Consider the following 16,033-nt stretch of genomic DNA (forward strand, 5'->3'; position numbering starts at 1 on the left):
GAGAGAGGATTAATGGAAGGTTCCAGATCCATGTCAAAACACACAGAGTGGGAGGCAGGTCACTTCGAGAAACTTATACACCGCCTTCCCTCCGCTCCCTCCCCTCCTCTCGCCTTTCCCCTCCTCCCTCCTCTCCCCTCCCATCTGCTCCTCTTCCCTCCCCTTCCCCATCCCCTCCGCACCTCCCCCTCCACTCCCCTCCATCCCCTTCCTACTCCTCCCCCTGCGCTCAGCTCCCCTCCGCCTCCTCTCCCTCCCTCCCCCTCCCCTCACCCTCCCCTCCTAACCTTCCTCTCCTCTCTGCTGCTGCTCCTCTCCCTCCTCTCCACTCCTCTCCTTCCTCTCCCCTACCTCTCCTCTCCTCCCCCTCCCTCCCCTCCCCTCCATTCCTCTCCCCTCCTCTCCCTCCCATGTCCTCCCCTCCTCTCCTCCCCTCCCTTTCTCCTCCTCCACCCTCCATTCCTCGCCCTCCTCTCCCTCCCCTGACCTCTCTCTCCCCTTCCCCACCCACTCCTCTGCCCTCCCTCCACACCCCCTCCCCTCCCCCTCCACCCTCCCTCCCATTCCTCCACCTCCCTCCCCTATCCCTCCCACTCCTCTCCTCTCCCCCCCTCCTACACTCCCTCACCCACCTCACTCCCTCCCCTCCCCCTTCCCCCTCCCCCCTCTCCCCTCCCCTCCCCCCCTCCCATTCCCCTCCCCTCACACCCTCCACTCACCCTTCCTCCCTTTGCTACCCTCACATTCCCTCCACTCCATCTCTCCCTCCCTCCCTTCCCACCCCTTGCATCTTCTCTCCTCCTCTCCCCTCCCCCTCCTCCCCTCTCCTGCCCTCACCTCCTCTCCTCCTTTCTGCTCACCTCCCCTCCCTCCCAACCCTCTCCTCACCTTCCCTCCCCTACTCTCCCTCCCTCCCCTTGCCTCCCCTCCTCTCCACCCCTCACCTCACCTCCCCTAGCTCCCCTCCCTTTCCCTCCCCTCATCTCCCCTCCCCGTTTCTGTACGCTCCTGCTCGCCTCCCTCCCTCACCTCCCTCCCTCCATCCCTTCCCTCCTGTCTCCCCTCACCCCCTCCCCTCCTCTCACTCCCCTCGCCTTGCCTCCCTCCCTTCCCTCCCCTGCCTTCCCCTCCTCTACCTTCCCTCCCTCCCATCTCCCCTCCTTCCTCTCCACTCCTCTCACCTCCTCTCCCCCTCCCTCCCCTCCCTCCCCTCCCCTGCTTCCGCTCCCTCTCCCTCCCCTCGCCTCCCCACCCCACCAGCCCTCCCCTCCCACTCCCGTCCACTCCCTCCCCTCCCATACCATCTCTCCCCTCCCACTCCCTCCCCACCCCACTTCTCCCTCCCTACCCTCTCCCCTTCCGTGCCCTCACCTCTCCTCTCCTCCTCTCCCTCTCTTCCTGTCCCCTTTCCTCCCCTCCCCTACCCACTCCCTTCTCATCCTTCTCCTCACCTCTTCCTCCCCGTCTCCTCCCCTCTCCTCCTCTCCCCCTCCTCCCAACCCCACCCTCCATACCCCTCCATGCCTCCCCTCCCTCCCCTCCCTCCTCTCCCTACCCTGCCTCCCCGCCCCTCCCCTCTACTCCCTCCCCTCCCTCCCCTTCCCTCCCAGCTCCCTCCCCTCTGCTACCTCCCCTCCCCTCCCTCCCCTCCCCTCCCTTCCCTTCCCTCGCCTCCCCTACCTCTCCCTCCCTCCTCGCACCTGCTCTCCCTTCCCCCTCCCTTCCCCTCCCTCCCCTCCCTCTCTTCCTCCCCTCCCCTCTCCACCTCCCTCCTCCTCTCCTCCCCTCTCCACCCCCTCCCTCTCCACCCCCTCCCCTCCCCTCTCTCCCTTTCCTCCCCTTCCTCCACTCCCTTCCCTCTCCTGCCTCCCATCTCATCCCCTCTCCTCCCCTCCCTCCCTGTCACTCCCTTCCCTCACTCCCCTCCCCTCCCCTCCCCTCTCCTCCCCTCCCTCCCCTCCCCACCACTCCACTCCCTCCCATCCTCTCCCTCCCCTCCCCTCCCTCGCTCCCTATCACTCACGCTCCGACAATGCTGACACTTCCCTCTCTCTCGGGGCTCCCCAGACACTTGGCCCGTCCAGCTCGCTCGTAGAATGAAGCCAGACGTGCTCCAAGGTATGCAGGATAGCCGCTATCTGTGGAGAGAAAGAGGGGTGAGAACAGAGGGGGCAAACGGGGGAAGGGGACAAGAGCGGGCTAGGGGGGATCAATCTGCTCCTCTGGTCCGTGCCGGTGTTGATGCTTCACTCGATCCCCTCTCACTCCTCTTCCTCTCCCCCCATCAGCATAACCCTCTATTCCCTCCTCCCTCACAGGCTTGTCGAGCCTCCCCCTTAAATGCATTGATACTATTCACCTCGACCCCTCCCTGTGGCAGCGAGTTCCACATTCTCACCACTCTCTGGGTGAAGAGCTTTGTCCTGAATTCCTGATTAGAGGTATTAGTGACGATCCTATATTGACGGCCTCTCGTTCTGGTTTCCCCACAAGTCGAAACATCTTCTCTATGTCTACCCTATTGAACCCTTTCATAATCTTAAAGACCACGAACCGCTCACCCCTCTGCCTTCTCTTTTACAGATAAAACTGCCACAGCTTGTTCATCCTTTCCTGATATGTGGTATCATCGGGTATCTTCCTTCTAAATCTCTGCACCCTCTGCGGAGAAGAGTTACAAGATATAGCCTGTTTATAATATGGCAACTAGAACAGTGCAAGTGCTCCAAGTGTGGTCTAACCCAGGTAAATAGAGACCAGAACTGTGCAAGTGTGGTCTAACTCTGTACCTGCCCTGGAAGTGTTTGATGGGACAGTGTAGAGGGAGCTTTACTCTGTATCTAACCCCCTGTACCTGCCCTGGGAGTGTTTGACGGGCCAGTGTAGAGGGAGCTTTACTCTGTGTCTAACCCCCTGCACCTGCCCTGGGAGTGTTTGATGGGACAGTGTAGAGGGAGCTTTACTCTGTGTCTAACCCCCTGCACCTGCCCTGGGAGTGTTTGATGGGACAGTGTAAAGGGAGCTTTACTCTGTGTCTAACCCCCTGTACCTGCCCTGGGAGTGTTTGATGGGACAGTGTAGAGGGAGCTTTACTCTGTATCTAACCCCGTGTTGTACCTGTCCTGGGAGTGTTTGATGGGACAGTGTAGAGGGAGCTTTACTCTGTATCTAACCCGTGCTGTACCTGTCCTGGGAGTGTTTGATGGGACAGTGTAGAGGGAGCTTTACTCTGTATCTAACCCCCTGTACCTGCCCTGGGAGTGTTTGATGGGACAGTGTAGAGGGAGCTTTACTCTGTATCTAACCCGTGCTGTACCTGCCCTGGGAGTGCTTGATGGGACAGTGTAGAGGGAGCTTTACTCTGTATCTAACCCCCTGTACCTGTCCTGGGAGTGTTTGATGGGACAGTGTAGAGGGAGCTTTACTCTGTATCTAACCCCCTGTACCTGCCCTGGGAATGTTTGATGGGACAGTGTAGAGGGAGCTTTACTCTGTATCTAACCCATGCTTTTTCCCGGGAGGTATAATTACCCGCAGGCATCTCAGCAAGACGTCCTGAGATTTCTCGAAGTGCTTCTGCCCAGCGTGAAGTGGAGTCCGCCATCATACTGACATTGTACCCCATGTCGCGGAAATACTCAGACAGAGTGATACCTGAGGAGAGAAAGAGTGGAATTACTCCGTGCAGGACTCAGTCAGAGAGTGAGGGAGGCACGGTCAGAGGGTGAGGGAGAGAAGGTCAGAGTTTGGAGGTCGGAGGGTGAGGAGGTCAGAGGTCAGAGTTTGGAGCACAATGAGGTCAGAGAAAATAAGAACATAAGAAATAGGAGCAGGAGTAGGCCATCAAGCCTGCTCTATACGATCATGGCTGATCTGATCATGGACTCAACTCCACTTCCCTGCCTGCTCCCCATAATCCTTTACTCCCATATCACTCAAATATCTGTCTATTTCTGCCTTGAATTTATTCAATGACCCAGCCTCCACTGCTCTCTGGGGTAGAGAATTCCACAGATTTACAACCCTCTGAGAGAAGAAATTCCTCCTCATCTCAGTTTTAAATGGGTGGCCCCTTATTCTAAGTCTATGTCGCCTAGCTTTAGTTTTCCCTATAAGTGGAAATATCCTCTCCAAGGTCAGAGATCAGAGGGTGAGGAGATTAGAAGTCAGAGTTCGGAGGATGAAGAGGTCAGGGGTCAGAGTTCATGGGTGAGACGATCAGGGGACAGAGGTTGGAGGGTGACGAGGTCAGGGGTCAGAGTTTGAAGGGCTAGGAGGTCACGGGTCAGAGATGTGAGGGCGAGGAGGTCAGGTGTCAGAGTTCGGAGCCGGTAGATGTCAGTGCTCAGAGTTCGGATGTCGAGGATATCACGAGTCAGAGGTCACGGGCAAGGAGCTCAGGGGTCAAAGTTCAGAGGACAACGCGGTCAAAGTTCAGTGTTCAAAGGGCAAGGTGGTCAGGGTGAAGAAGTCAGGGGTTAGAGTTTGGAGGGCGCGGACGTCGGGGTCAGAGTTCGGAGGCGGGCACTCACTCACCGGTGTAGATCGAAGCCTCGCGAGCCGCCACGGGCATGTTGGACGTGTTGGCGACAAGCGCCGTGCGTTTCATGATGGTCTCCATCTTCCCATCGACCTCCATCGTCAGCTGGGGCGGAGAGAACACAGCGTTATCAAGGATACAGGGGCTTCCCTCACTGTCCTGGGGTCACAGGTCACAGGTCACTGCCCCGGAGAACACCCGATACCTCGGTCTGCCCCCCAAACCCCAGACTCTTGAAGACCCTCCCTATCTCTGTAACCTCCTCCAGCCCTACACCCCATCCTTATCTCTGTAACCTCCTCCAGTCTCACACCCTCCCTATCTCTATAACCGCCTCCAGCCCTACACCCTCCCTATCTCTGTAACCTCCTCCAGCCCCTACACCCTCCCTATCTCTGTAACCTCCTCCAGCCCTACACCCTCCCTATCTCTGTAACCTCCTCCAGCCCCTACACCCTCCCTATCTCTGTAACCTCCTCCAGCCCTACACCCTCCCTATCTCTGTAACCTCCTCCAGCCCCTACACCCTCCCTATCTCTATAACCGCCTCCAGCCCCTACACCCTCCCAATCTCTGTAACCTACTCCAGCCCCTACACCCTCCCAATCTCTGTAACCTACTCCAGCCCCACACCCCTCCCTATCTCTGTAACCTCCTCCAGCCCTACACCCCTCCCTATCTCTGTAACCTCCTCCAGCCCCTACACCTCCCTATCTCTATAACCGCCTCCAGCCCCTACACCCTCCCAATCTCTGTAACCTACTCCAGCCCCCCACCCCTCCCTATCTCTGTAACCTCCAGCCCTACAACCCTCCCTATCTCTGTAACCCCCTCCAGCCCCTACACCCTTCCCTATCTCTGTAACCTCCTTCAGCCCCTGCACCCCTCCCTATCTCTGTAACCTCCTCCAGCCCCTACACCCCTCCCTATCTCTGTAACCTCCTCCAGCCCCCACACCCTCCCTATCTCTATAACCGCCTCCAGCCCCTACACCCTCCCAATCTCTGTAACCTACTCCAGCCCCACACCCCTCCCTATCTCTGTAACCTCCAGCCCTACAACCCTCCCTATCTCTGTAACCCCCTCCAGCCCCTAACCCCTCCCTATCTCTGTAACCTCCTCCAGCCCCTACACCCCTCCCTATCTCTGTAACCTCCTCCAGCCCCTACACCCTCCCTATCTCTATAACCGCCTCCAGCCCCTACACCCTCCCAATCTCTGTAACCTACTCCAGCCCCACACCCCTCCCTATCTCTTTAACCTCCAGCCCTACAACCCTCCCTATCTCTGTAACCCCCTCCAGCCCCTACACTCTTCCCTATCTCTGTAACCTCCTTCAGCCCCTGCACCCCTCCCTATCTCTGTAACCTCCTACAGCCCCTACACCCCTCCCTATCTCTGTAGTTTCCCTGCCTTGTTTTGGCAAAACCACGCGATTACTCCATAAGAGACAATCCGACTGGATGGACATTTCATTTTTGCGTCGGTGAAATGGCTTCATTTCATCTTACATTTCCCCAGGAACGGCCGATAGCTCCCACTGAGGATGCAACTTTTTACAAGTGATCGCACAGGATCCTGGCTGGTCCAGGTCCTGATCTGGTGAGCGGTGATGGATGACCCCTCACTCTCAAAAGCATCCGTGACCAAAAGCAAGTCTGCGGGCTGCGCCATTTCCACCCCGGTATTGGGAATGATAGCCGACTGAGGGCATCAGCACAGTTCTCCGTGCCTGGTCTGTGGCGGATAACATAGTCATAGGCGGACATTGTTAGTGACCATCTTTGGATGTGGGACAAAGCACTGGTGTTTATATCTTTGCTTTCTGAAAACAGCGAAATGAGCGGTTTATGGTTGGTTTCAAGCTCAAACCGGTTATGTATGCATGTCAATGATGTACTGTAACACAAGGCCTGAATCTACCCTCACCCTGTATATACCTAACCTGTACCATCTCTGCTGCTGCTGGAGACCTAAGGGTCACCTGTACACTGCAGGTAACCCAGTATAAAAGGGAGCTCACCTCTTGGTGTCCTCACTCTAGGAGCTGCAATAAAGGGCTACAGTCTGTACAGTTCAAGTGCCATACCCCTGCTCGTGGAGTCATTAACAGAGTGCTTGCATACACAACTGACGACGAGGTTATGAATTTCCACGCAAAACATATCTAATCTCAGCAACTTCCAACAATTCACCGATGGGGAAGATTGGGATGCCTTTGTGGAAGGGTTAGAACACTTCTTCATTGCCAATGACCTGGATGGGGACTCACTGGCCACACTGGCGAATAAGCGCAGGGCCATCCTGCTCAGCAGTTGTGGGCCCACCATCCACGGCCTCGCCAGGGACCTACTAGCCCCAGCGAAGACAACGACCAAGAGCTATGGGGAACTTGTAACCTTCATCCAAGAGCGATTAAACCCAAAGGGAGCATCCTCACAGCCAGGCACCGGTTTTACACTCACCGGTGGCCCGAAGGCCAAGAAATTGCTACCTATGCTGTAGATCTAAGAAGATTGGCGGCACCGTGTGATTTTGATGACCCACCTCACTGAAACACTAAGGGTCATTTTCGTTATTGGAATCGGCCATAAACTGCTCTCTGTGGGCACTGCGGTCACCCTGCAGAAGGCAATCAAAGTGAGCCAGGCCTTCATGATTTCAGTCTGCGACTCCAAACGGATGATGACCCACACCCAGGATTCTAACCCGACGAGTACAGTGAACAGAATGGCGACTTTTAGAGGCAAGAATGTTACATAGAAACATAGAAACAAATAAAATAGGTGCAGGAGTAGGCCATTCGGCCCTTCTAGCCTGCACCGCCATTCAATGAGTTCATGGCTGAACATTCAACTTCAGTACCCCATTCCTGCTTTCTCGCCATACCCCTTGATCCCCCTAGTAGTAAGGACCTCATCTAACTCCTTTTTGAATATATTTAGTGAATTGGCCTCAACAACTTTCTGTGGTAGAGAATTCCACAGGTTCACCACAAGTAATTGCTTTTGAGAAAGCCAGAAACATTTTATGCTCCAACAAGCAGCTTGTATTGTATAACCCATGTAAAAGACTTGTGTTAGCATGTGATGCATTGTCGTACGGAGTCAGGTGTGTATTACAACAAGCTAACATTGCGGGGAAGTTGCAACCTGTCGCCTGTACCTCCAGGAGCTTGTCTAAGGCCTAGAGGGCCTACAGCATGATTGAGAAAGAGGCATTAGCGTGTGTGTTCAGGGTAAAGAAAATGCATCAGTACCTGTTTGGCCTCAAATTTGAGCTGGAAACCGATCACAAGCCTCTCATATCCCAAGGGGATAAATACTAATGCCTCAGCCCGCATACAAAGGTGGGAACTCGCGCTATCAGCGTATAACTATACCATCCGCCAGAGGCCAGGCACCGAGAACTGTGCGGATGCTCTCAGTCGGCTAGCATTGCCCACCACGGGGGTGGAAATGGCGCAGCCTGCAAACCTGTTGATGGTAGCGCAGCCCGCAGACTTGTTGATGGTCATGGAAGCATTTGAAAATGATAAATCACCTGTTACGGCCCACCAGATTAGGACTTGGACCAGCCAAGATCCTCTGCTGTCCCTTGTAAAAATCTGTGTACTGCATGGGAGCTGGGCCAGCATCCCCGTTGAAATGCAAGAGCCAATCAAGCCATTCCAGCGGCGAAAGGACGAGCTGTCCATTCAGGCAGATTGCCTGTTGTGGGGTAACCGCGTAGTGCTACCAAAAATGGGCAGGGAGACATTCATCTCGGATCTCCACAGCACACACCCGGGTATAGTAATGATGAAAGCGATAGCCAGACCCCACGCGTGGTGGCCCGGTATCGACTCTGACTTCGAGTCCTGTGTACGGCAATGCAGCGTATGTGCTCAGTTGAGCAACGCGTCCAGAGAGGCACCACTAAGTTTGTGGTCCTGGCCCTCCAGACCATGGTCGAGGATCCATGTCGACTAAACCAGCCTCCAATGGGCAGGCACAGCAGGCAGTACAAACCATCAAACAGAGCCTTAAACGAGTCACAGAGGGCTCACTCCAAACCCGCCTGTCCCGAGTACTGCTCAGCTACCGCACGAGATCCCATTCGCTCACATGGGTGTCCCCGGCTGAGCTAGTCATGAAAAGGACACTTAAAACCAGACTCTCGCTGGTCCACCGCAACCTGCATGATCAGGTAGAGAGCAGGCGGCAGCATCAAAATGTAAACGATGGTCGCGCCACTGTGTCACGGGAAATTGATCTGAATGACCCTGTGTATGTGCTAAACTATGGACATGGTCCCAAGTGGATCGCGGGCATGGTGATAGCTAAAGAAGGGAGTAGGGTGTTTGTAATCAAACTAGACAATGGACAAATTTGCTGAAAGCACCTGGACCAAACGAGGCTGCGGTTCACAGACTGCCCTGAACAACCCACAGCAGACACCACGTTTTGAGAGCCCACAACACACACCCAAAGGATCAACGACACCACCCTGGACCAGGAAATTGAACCCATCACGCCCAACAGCCTAGCAAGGCCAGGCTCACCTTGCAGCCCTGCAGGGCCAACAACATGCCAGCCCAGCGAGGGCACAGCCAACACACCAGAACAGACATTTGTACCGAGGTGGTCCACCAGGGAAAGAAAGGCTCCCGACCGCCTCACCTTGTAAATAGTTTTCACTTTGACTTTGGGTGGGGGAGTGATGTTGTGTATCTGTGAAGCCTGCACTTCCATGTTCTGTCACCAGGGGGCGCATCCCCTGAAGTCCCAAGGGATCCCAGCATCCCTTGGGAGCACTGTATATAAACCGGCCCCTAAGGCCTGTTCCTCACTCTGGAGTGTCTTATTAATGACTGAGGTCACTGTGACTTTAACCTCCCTGTGTGCAGTCTCATCTGTGTTAGGAACACAATAGCTGCATTTTCTTAACCGCATATACACATGCTAACGCCTCTTTCTCGACCATACTGTGGGCTCTTTCAGTCTAAGACAGACTTTTAGATGCGAATGCAACCGTTTGACGTTTGCCCGATACATTGGCTTGCTGTAACTCACAGCCTACCCCGTACGATGAGGTGTCACAAGCTAACACTAATCATTTACACGGGTCATACAGTACAAGTAACTTATTAGAACAAAGTAGGTTTCCGGCATTCTCAAAGGCTGTCTCTTGAGATTTACCCCAAACCCGTCGTCACCCTTACGCAACAATATGTGCAATGGTTCCAGCAAAGTGCTTAACCCAGGTAGAAAGTTGCCGAAATAGTTGAGGAATCCCAGGAATGAACGCAGCTCCGTCACATTCTATGGTCTGGGTGCATTCTTGATGGCCTCTGTCTTTGAGTCCATGGGTCTGATGCCGTCTGCCGCAATCTTTCTCCCCAAAAATTCTACCTCTGGCGCCAGGAAAACACACTTGGAGCGTTTCAACCTGAGTCCCTCTCTGTCTAGTCGACCTAGAAACTCTTCCAGGTTGTGCAGGTGTTCGGTGGTGTCACGACCGGTGATCAGGATGTCGCCTTGAAACACAACGGTGCGCGGAACCGATTTCAGCAAACTCTCCATGTTCCTCTGGAAGATGGCAGCAGCCAAGCGAATCCCAAAAGGGCACCTGTGGTATATAAACAGTCCTTTGTGCATGGTGATGCACATCAGTATTTTCGAAGATTCAGCCAGCTCCTTTGTCATGTAGGCGGAGGTTAGGTCCAACTTGGTAAATGACTTCCCCCCTGCTAACGTTGCAAACAGGTCATCCGCCTTGGGTAGCAGGTACTGGTCTTGTAACGGGACTCGGTTAATCGTTACCTTATAGTCTCTGCAGATTCTGACCGTGCCATCGCTTTTCAACACCGGAACAATCGGACTGGCCCACTCGTTGAACTCGACTGGCGATATGATTCCCTCTCGTTGAAGTCTGTCCAGTTCGATCTCGACTTTCTACCTCATCATATATGGAACCGCTCGAGCCTTGTGATGAACGGGCCTTGCATCGAGGACTAGATTGGTCTGTACCTTGGCACTTGTGAAGTTGCCGATGCCTGGTTCAAATAGTGACGGAAACTTGCTCAGCACTTGGGCGCACGAGGCATCATCCACTGAAGATAGTGCTTTGATGGCGTCCCAGTTCCATCGAATATTTCCCAGCCAGCTTCTGCCGAATAGCGTTGGTACAATCAACAGTGATAAATCATGCACAGCTCCATCGTACGATACCTTAACTGCCGCACTGCCAATGACTGGTATGAGCTCTTTGGTGTAGTTGTGCAGCTTTGTCTGAATCGGGCTCAGTTTGGACCTTTGTGCTTGTTGCCCCACAGTTTCTCAAAAGCCTTCTGGCTCATAATTGACTGACTCGCCCCCGTGTCCAACTCCATTACTACCAGAATACCGTTCAATTTAACTTTCAACATGATAGGAGGGCTCTTGGTGATGAAGGTGTGTGCCCCATACACTTCTTCCTCGGGTTGAGTTGACTCTCGTTTGTTCTGCGAGATCCGCACCGGATCGATCATCCTCTGCCGATTCTGCCACGTGGTGAGTCACAGCACTCTTGCACATCTGCTGGAGGTGCCCCATTCTTTCGCAGCCTTTGCACACACATGCTTGAATCAACATTGATGGGCTCGATGATTACCCCCGCAGCACCAACATGCTGCTAATGGATTCACATTCACTCCCCACGGCCGACTCTGAGTCAGCCTAGGTCTTGCAGCTGCAGGCGTGTAGTCCCTGCTATATGCAGTTCTGCCTGCTAGTGACGTTATTTTATGCACAGTACTTGCCGGTGAGCTTCGATGCTGGAAAGATATCTGTCTGATATCACCGCTCATGGATATGAATGCCTGGGCTATCGTGATGGCCTTGCTCAGGTCGAGGGATTCGGCGGGCAGCAGCTTGCGAAGAATGACCTTATGGCTGATGCAGAGCACAAAAAAGTCCCGCAACATTTCCCCCAAAAATCCAGCAAATTCTCAAGTTCCCGCAAGGTGTCTCAGGTCGGCGACATAACTCGCCTTGTCCTGGCCCTCGGAGCGGTGGTGCGTGTTGAAGCAATACCTGGCCATTAAGACGCTCTCCTTCGGCTTGAGGTGTTCCCGAACCAGCGTACACAGCTCTGTATATGTCTTGTCCGCTGGTTTCTCTGCTGCTAGCAGATTCTTGATGAGGCCGAATATTGTGGACCCACACACGGTGAGGAGAATCGCCCTGCGCTTGATCACTTTATCATCCCCATCCAGCTCGTTGGCCACGAAGTACTGGTCGAGACGCTCAACGAAGGCTTCCCAATCATCACCCTCTACAAATCTCTCTAAAATACCAACGGCAGCCATGACCTCGTGAAAGTTCGTAATCTGTCACTCGGTGCCAATTGTTAGGTAAGGAAGAACGCCACAAGACTATGTACTGTGAGCTAAAACTGATGTGACCTTAGTCTCTTTAATATAACTCCAGAGTGCCTAAGCAGTATGGCAGACAACCTTTTATACTCCCTTGCATGATGTGTGCGGGTGAAATATAGAAACATAGAAACATAGAAAATAGGTGCAGGAGTAGGCCATTCGGCCCTTCTAGCCTGCACCACCATTCAATGAGTTCATGGCTGAACATGCAACTTCAGTAACCCATTCCTGCTTTCTCACCATACCCCTTGATCCCCCTAGTAGTAAGGATGACATCTAACTCCTTTTTGAATATATTTAGTGAATTGGCCTCAACAACTTTCTGTGGTAGAGAATTCCACAGGTTCACCACTCTCTGGGTGAAGAAGTTTCTCCTCATCTCGGTCCTAAATGGCTTACCTCTTATCCTTAGACTGTGACCCCTGGTTCTGGACTTCCCCAACATTGGGAACATTCTTCCTGCATCATTACCTGTCTGAACCCATCAGAATTTTAAACGTTTCTATGAGGTCCCCTCTCATTCTTCTGAACTCCAGTGAATACAAGCCCAGTTGATCCAGTCTTTCTTGATATGTCAGTCCCGCCATCCCGGGAATCAGTCTGATGAACCTTCGCTGCACTCCCTCAATAGCAAGAATGTCCTTCCTCAATTTAGAAGACCAAAACTGTACACAATACTCCAGGTGTGGCCTCACCAAGGCCCTGTACAACTGTAGCAACACCTCCCTGCCCCTGTACTCAAATCCCCTCGCTATGAAGGCCAACATGCCATTTGCTTTCTTAACCGCCTGCTGCACCTGCATGCCAACTTTCAATGACTGATGTACCATGACACCCAGGTCTCTTTGCACCTCCCCTTTTCCTAATCTGTCACCATTCAGATAATAGTCTGTCTCTCTGTTTTTACCACCAAAGTGGATAACCTCACATTTATCCACATTATACTTCATCTGCCATGCATTTGCCCACTCACCTAACCTATCCAAGTCACTCTGCAGCCTCATAGCATCCTCCTCACAGCTCACACAGCCACCCACCTTAGTGTCATCTGCAAATTTGGAGATACTACATTTAATCCCCTCGTCTAAATCATTAATGTACAGTGTAAACAGCTGGGGCCCCAGCACAGAACCTTGCGGTACCCCACTAGTCACTGCCTGCCATTCTGAAAAGTACCCATTTACTCCTACTCTTTGCTTCCTGTCTGACAACCAGTTCTCAATCCATGTCAGCACACTACCCCCAATCCCATGTGCTTTAACTTTGCACATTCATCTCTTGTGTGGGACCTTTTCGAAAGCCTTCTGAAAGTCCAAATACACCACATCAACTGGTTCTCCCTTTTCCACTCTACTGGAAACATCCTCAAAAAATTCCAGAAGATTTGTCAAGCATGATTTCCCTTTCACAAATCCATGCTGACTTGGACCTATCATGTCACCTCTTTCCAAATGCACTGATATGACATCCTTAATAATTGATTCCATCATTTTACCCACGACCGATGTCAGGCTGACCGGTCTATAATTCCCTGTTTTCTCTCTCACTCCTTTTTTAAAAAGTGGTGTTACATTGGTTACCCTCCACTCCATAGGAACTGATCCAGAGTCTATGGAATGTTGGAAAATGACTGTCAATGCATCCACTATTTCCAAGGCCACCTCCTTAAGTACTCTGGGATGCATACCATCAGGCCCTGGGGATTTATCGGCCTTCAATCCCAACAATTTCCCCAACACAATTTCCCAATTAATAAGGATTTCCCTCAGTTCCTCCTTCTTACTAGACCCTCTGACCCCTTTGATATCCGGAAGGTTGTTTGTGTCCTCCTCAGTGAATACCGAACCAAAGTACTTGTTCAATTGGTCTGCCATTTCTTTGTTCCCCATTATGACTTCCCCTGATTCTGACTACGTTTGTCTTTGCGAACCTTTTTCTCTTTACATATTTATGGAAGCTTTTGCAATCCGTCTTAATGTTCCCTGCAAGCTTCTTCTCGTACTCCATTTTCCCTGCTCTAATCAAACCCTTTGTCCTCCTCTGCTGAGTTCTAAATTTCTCCCAGTCCCCGGGTTCACTGCTATTTCTGGCCAATTTGTATGCCACTTCCTTGGCTTTAATACTATCCCTGATTTCCCTTGATAGCCACGGTTGAGCCACCTTCCCTTTTTTATTTTTACGCCAGACAGGAATGTACAATTGTTGTAGTTCATCCATGCGGTCTCTAAATGTCTGCCATTGCCCATCCACAGTCAACCCCTTTAGTATCATTCGCCAATCTATTCTAGGCAATTCACGCCTCATACCTTCAAAGTTACCCTTCTTTATGTTCTGGACCATGGTCTCTGAATTAACTGTTTCATTCTCCATCCTAATGTAGAATTCCACCATATTCTGGTCACTCTTCCCCAAGGGGTCTCGCACAATGAGATTGCTAATTAATCCTCTCTCATTACATAACACCCAGTCTAAGATGGCCTCCCCCCTAGTTGGTTCCTCGACATATTGGTCTAGAAAACCATCCCTTATGCACTCCAGAAAATCCTCCTCCACCGTATTGCTTCCAGTTTGGTTAGCCCAATCTATGTGCATATTAAAGTCACACATTATAACTGCTGCACCTTTATTGCACGCACCCCTAATTTCCTGTTTGATGCCCTCCCCAACATCACTACTACTGTTTGGAGGTCTGTACACAACTCCCACTAACGTTTTTTGCCCTTTGGTGTTCTGCAGCTCTACCCATATAGATTCCACATCATCCAAGCTAATGTCCTTCCTAACTATTGCATTAATCTCCTCTTTAACCAGCAATGCTACCCCACCTCCTTTTCCTTTTATTCTATCCTTCCTGAATGTTGAATACCCCTGGATGTTGAGTTCTGGAGTCACGTCTCCGTAATCCCAATCACATCATATTTATAAATATCTATTTGCACAGTTAATTTATCCACCTTATTACTCCTTGCATTAAGACATAAAGCCTTCAGGCTTGTTTTTTTAACACCCTTTGTCCTTTTAGAATTATGATGTAGTGTGGCCCTTTTTGTTTCTTGCCTTTGTTGACTCGGCCTTCCAATATTGCTTTTTACCTTTCTACCATCTGTTTCTGACTCCATATTACTTCGCCCTGTCTCGCTGCATAGGTTCTTATCCCCCTGCCATCTTAGTTTAAACACTCCCGAACTAGATTCGCAAATGTTACCCCCAGGACATCAGTTCCAGTCCTGCCCAAGTGCAGACCCTTGGGCCACCAAAAGGTATGCCCTCTGGTGGCAAGTCTTAACACAGTTACAATATTTACAGACAGAACATCTAAAACTCTCCCGATCTCGATAACCTCCTCCAGCCCTACACCCCTCCCGATCTCGATAACCTCCTCCAGCCCTACACCCCTCCCTATCTCTGTAACCTCCTCCAGCCCTACACCCCTCCCTATCTCTGTAACCTCATCCAGCCCCTGCACCCCTCCCTCTCTCTGTAACCTCCTCCAGCCCCTGCACCCTCCCTCTCTCTGTAACCTCCTCCAGCCCTACAAGCCACCCTATCTCGGTAACCTCCTCCAGCCCTACACCCCTCCCTATCTCTGTAACCTCCTCCAGCCCTACACCCCTCCCTATCTCTGTATCCTCCTCCAGGCCCTACACCCCTCCCTCTCTCTGTAACCTCCTCCAGCCCTACAAGCCTCCCTATCTCGGTAACCTCCTCCAGCCCTACACCCCTCCCTATCTCTGTAACCTCCTCCAGCTCTACACCCTCTGTATCTCTCTAACCTCCTCCAGCCCTACACCCTCCCTATCTCTGTAAACTCCCCAGCCCCTAGACCCCTCCCCATCTCTGTATCCTGCTCCCACCCTAAACCCCTCCCTATCTGTAACCCCCTCCAGCTCCTAAACCCCTCCTTATCACTCTAACCACCTCTTGCCTTACACACCTCCCTATCTCTGTAACCACCACCAGCCGTTACACCTCTCTCTATCACTTAAACCTCTTCCAGTCCCTACGACCCTCCCTATCTCTGTAATCTCCGCCAGCCCAACATCCCTCCCTATCTCTTTAACCTCTTCCACTACCTACGATCCTCCCTATCACTG

The 16,033-nt window shown here is 52.3% G+C and overlaps 1 protein-coding gene across 1 annotated transcript in view; it reads right to left on the bottom strand.

The window, feature by feature from the left end:
- LOC139269201 (V-type proton ATPase catalytic subunit A-like) overlaps positions 1 to 16,033 on the bottom strand; it is a 149,504-nt gene that overhangs the window by 26,879 nt on the left and 106,592 nt on the right. The window contains exons 5-7 of the mRNA XM_070888293.1: positions 4,537 to 4,645; positions 3,532 to 3,654; positions 2,024 to 2,138 (exon numbers count right to left, since the gene is read on the bottom strand). Of these exons, the coding sequence (XP_070744394.1) occupies positions 2,024 to 2,138; positions 3,532 to 3,654; positions 4,537 to 4,645 (347 nt within the window). The remainder of the gene's footprint in view (positions 1 to 2,023; positions 2,139 to 3,531; positions 3,655 to 4,536; positions 4,646 to 16,033) is intronic.

Source organism: Pristiophorus japonicus, chromosome 8 (genome assembly GCF_044704955.1).
Source record: "Pristiophorus japonicus isolate sPriJap1 chromosome 8, sPriJap1.hap1, whole genome shotgun sequence".
Taxonomy (NCBI): Eukaryota; Metazoa; Chordata; class Chondrichthyes; family Pristiophoridae; genus Pristiophorus; species Pristiophorus japonicus.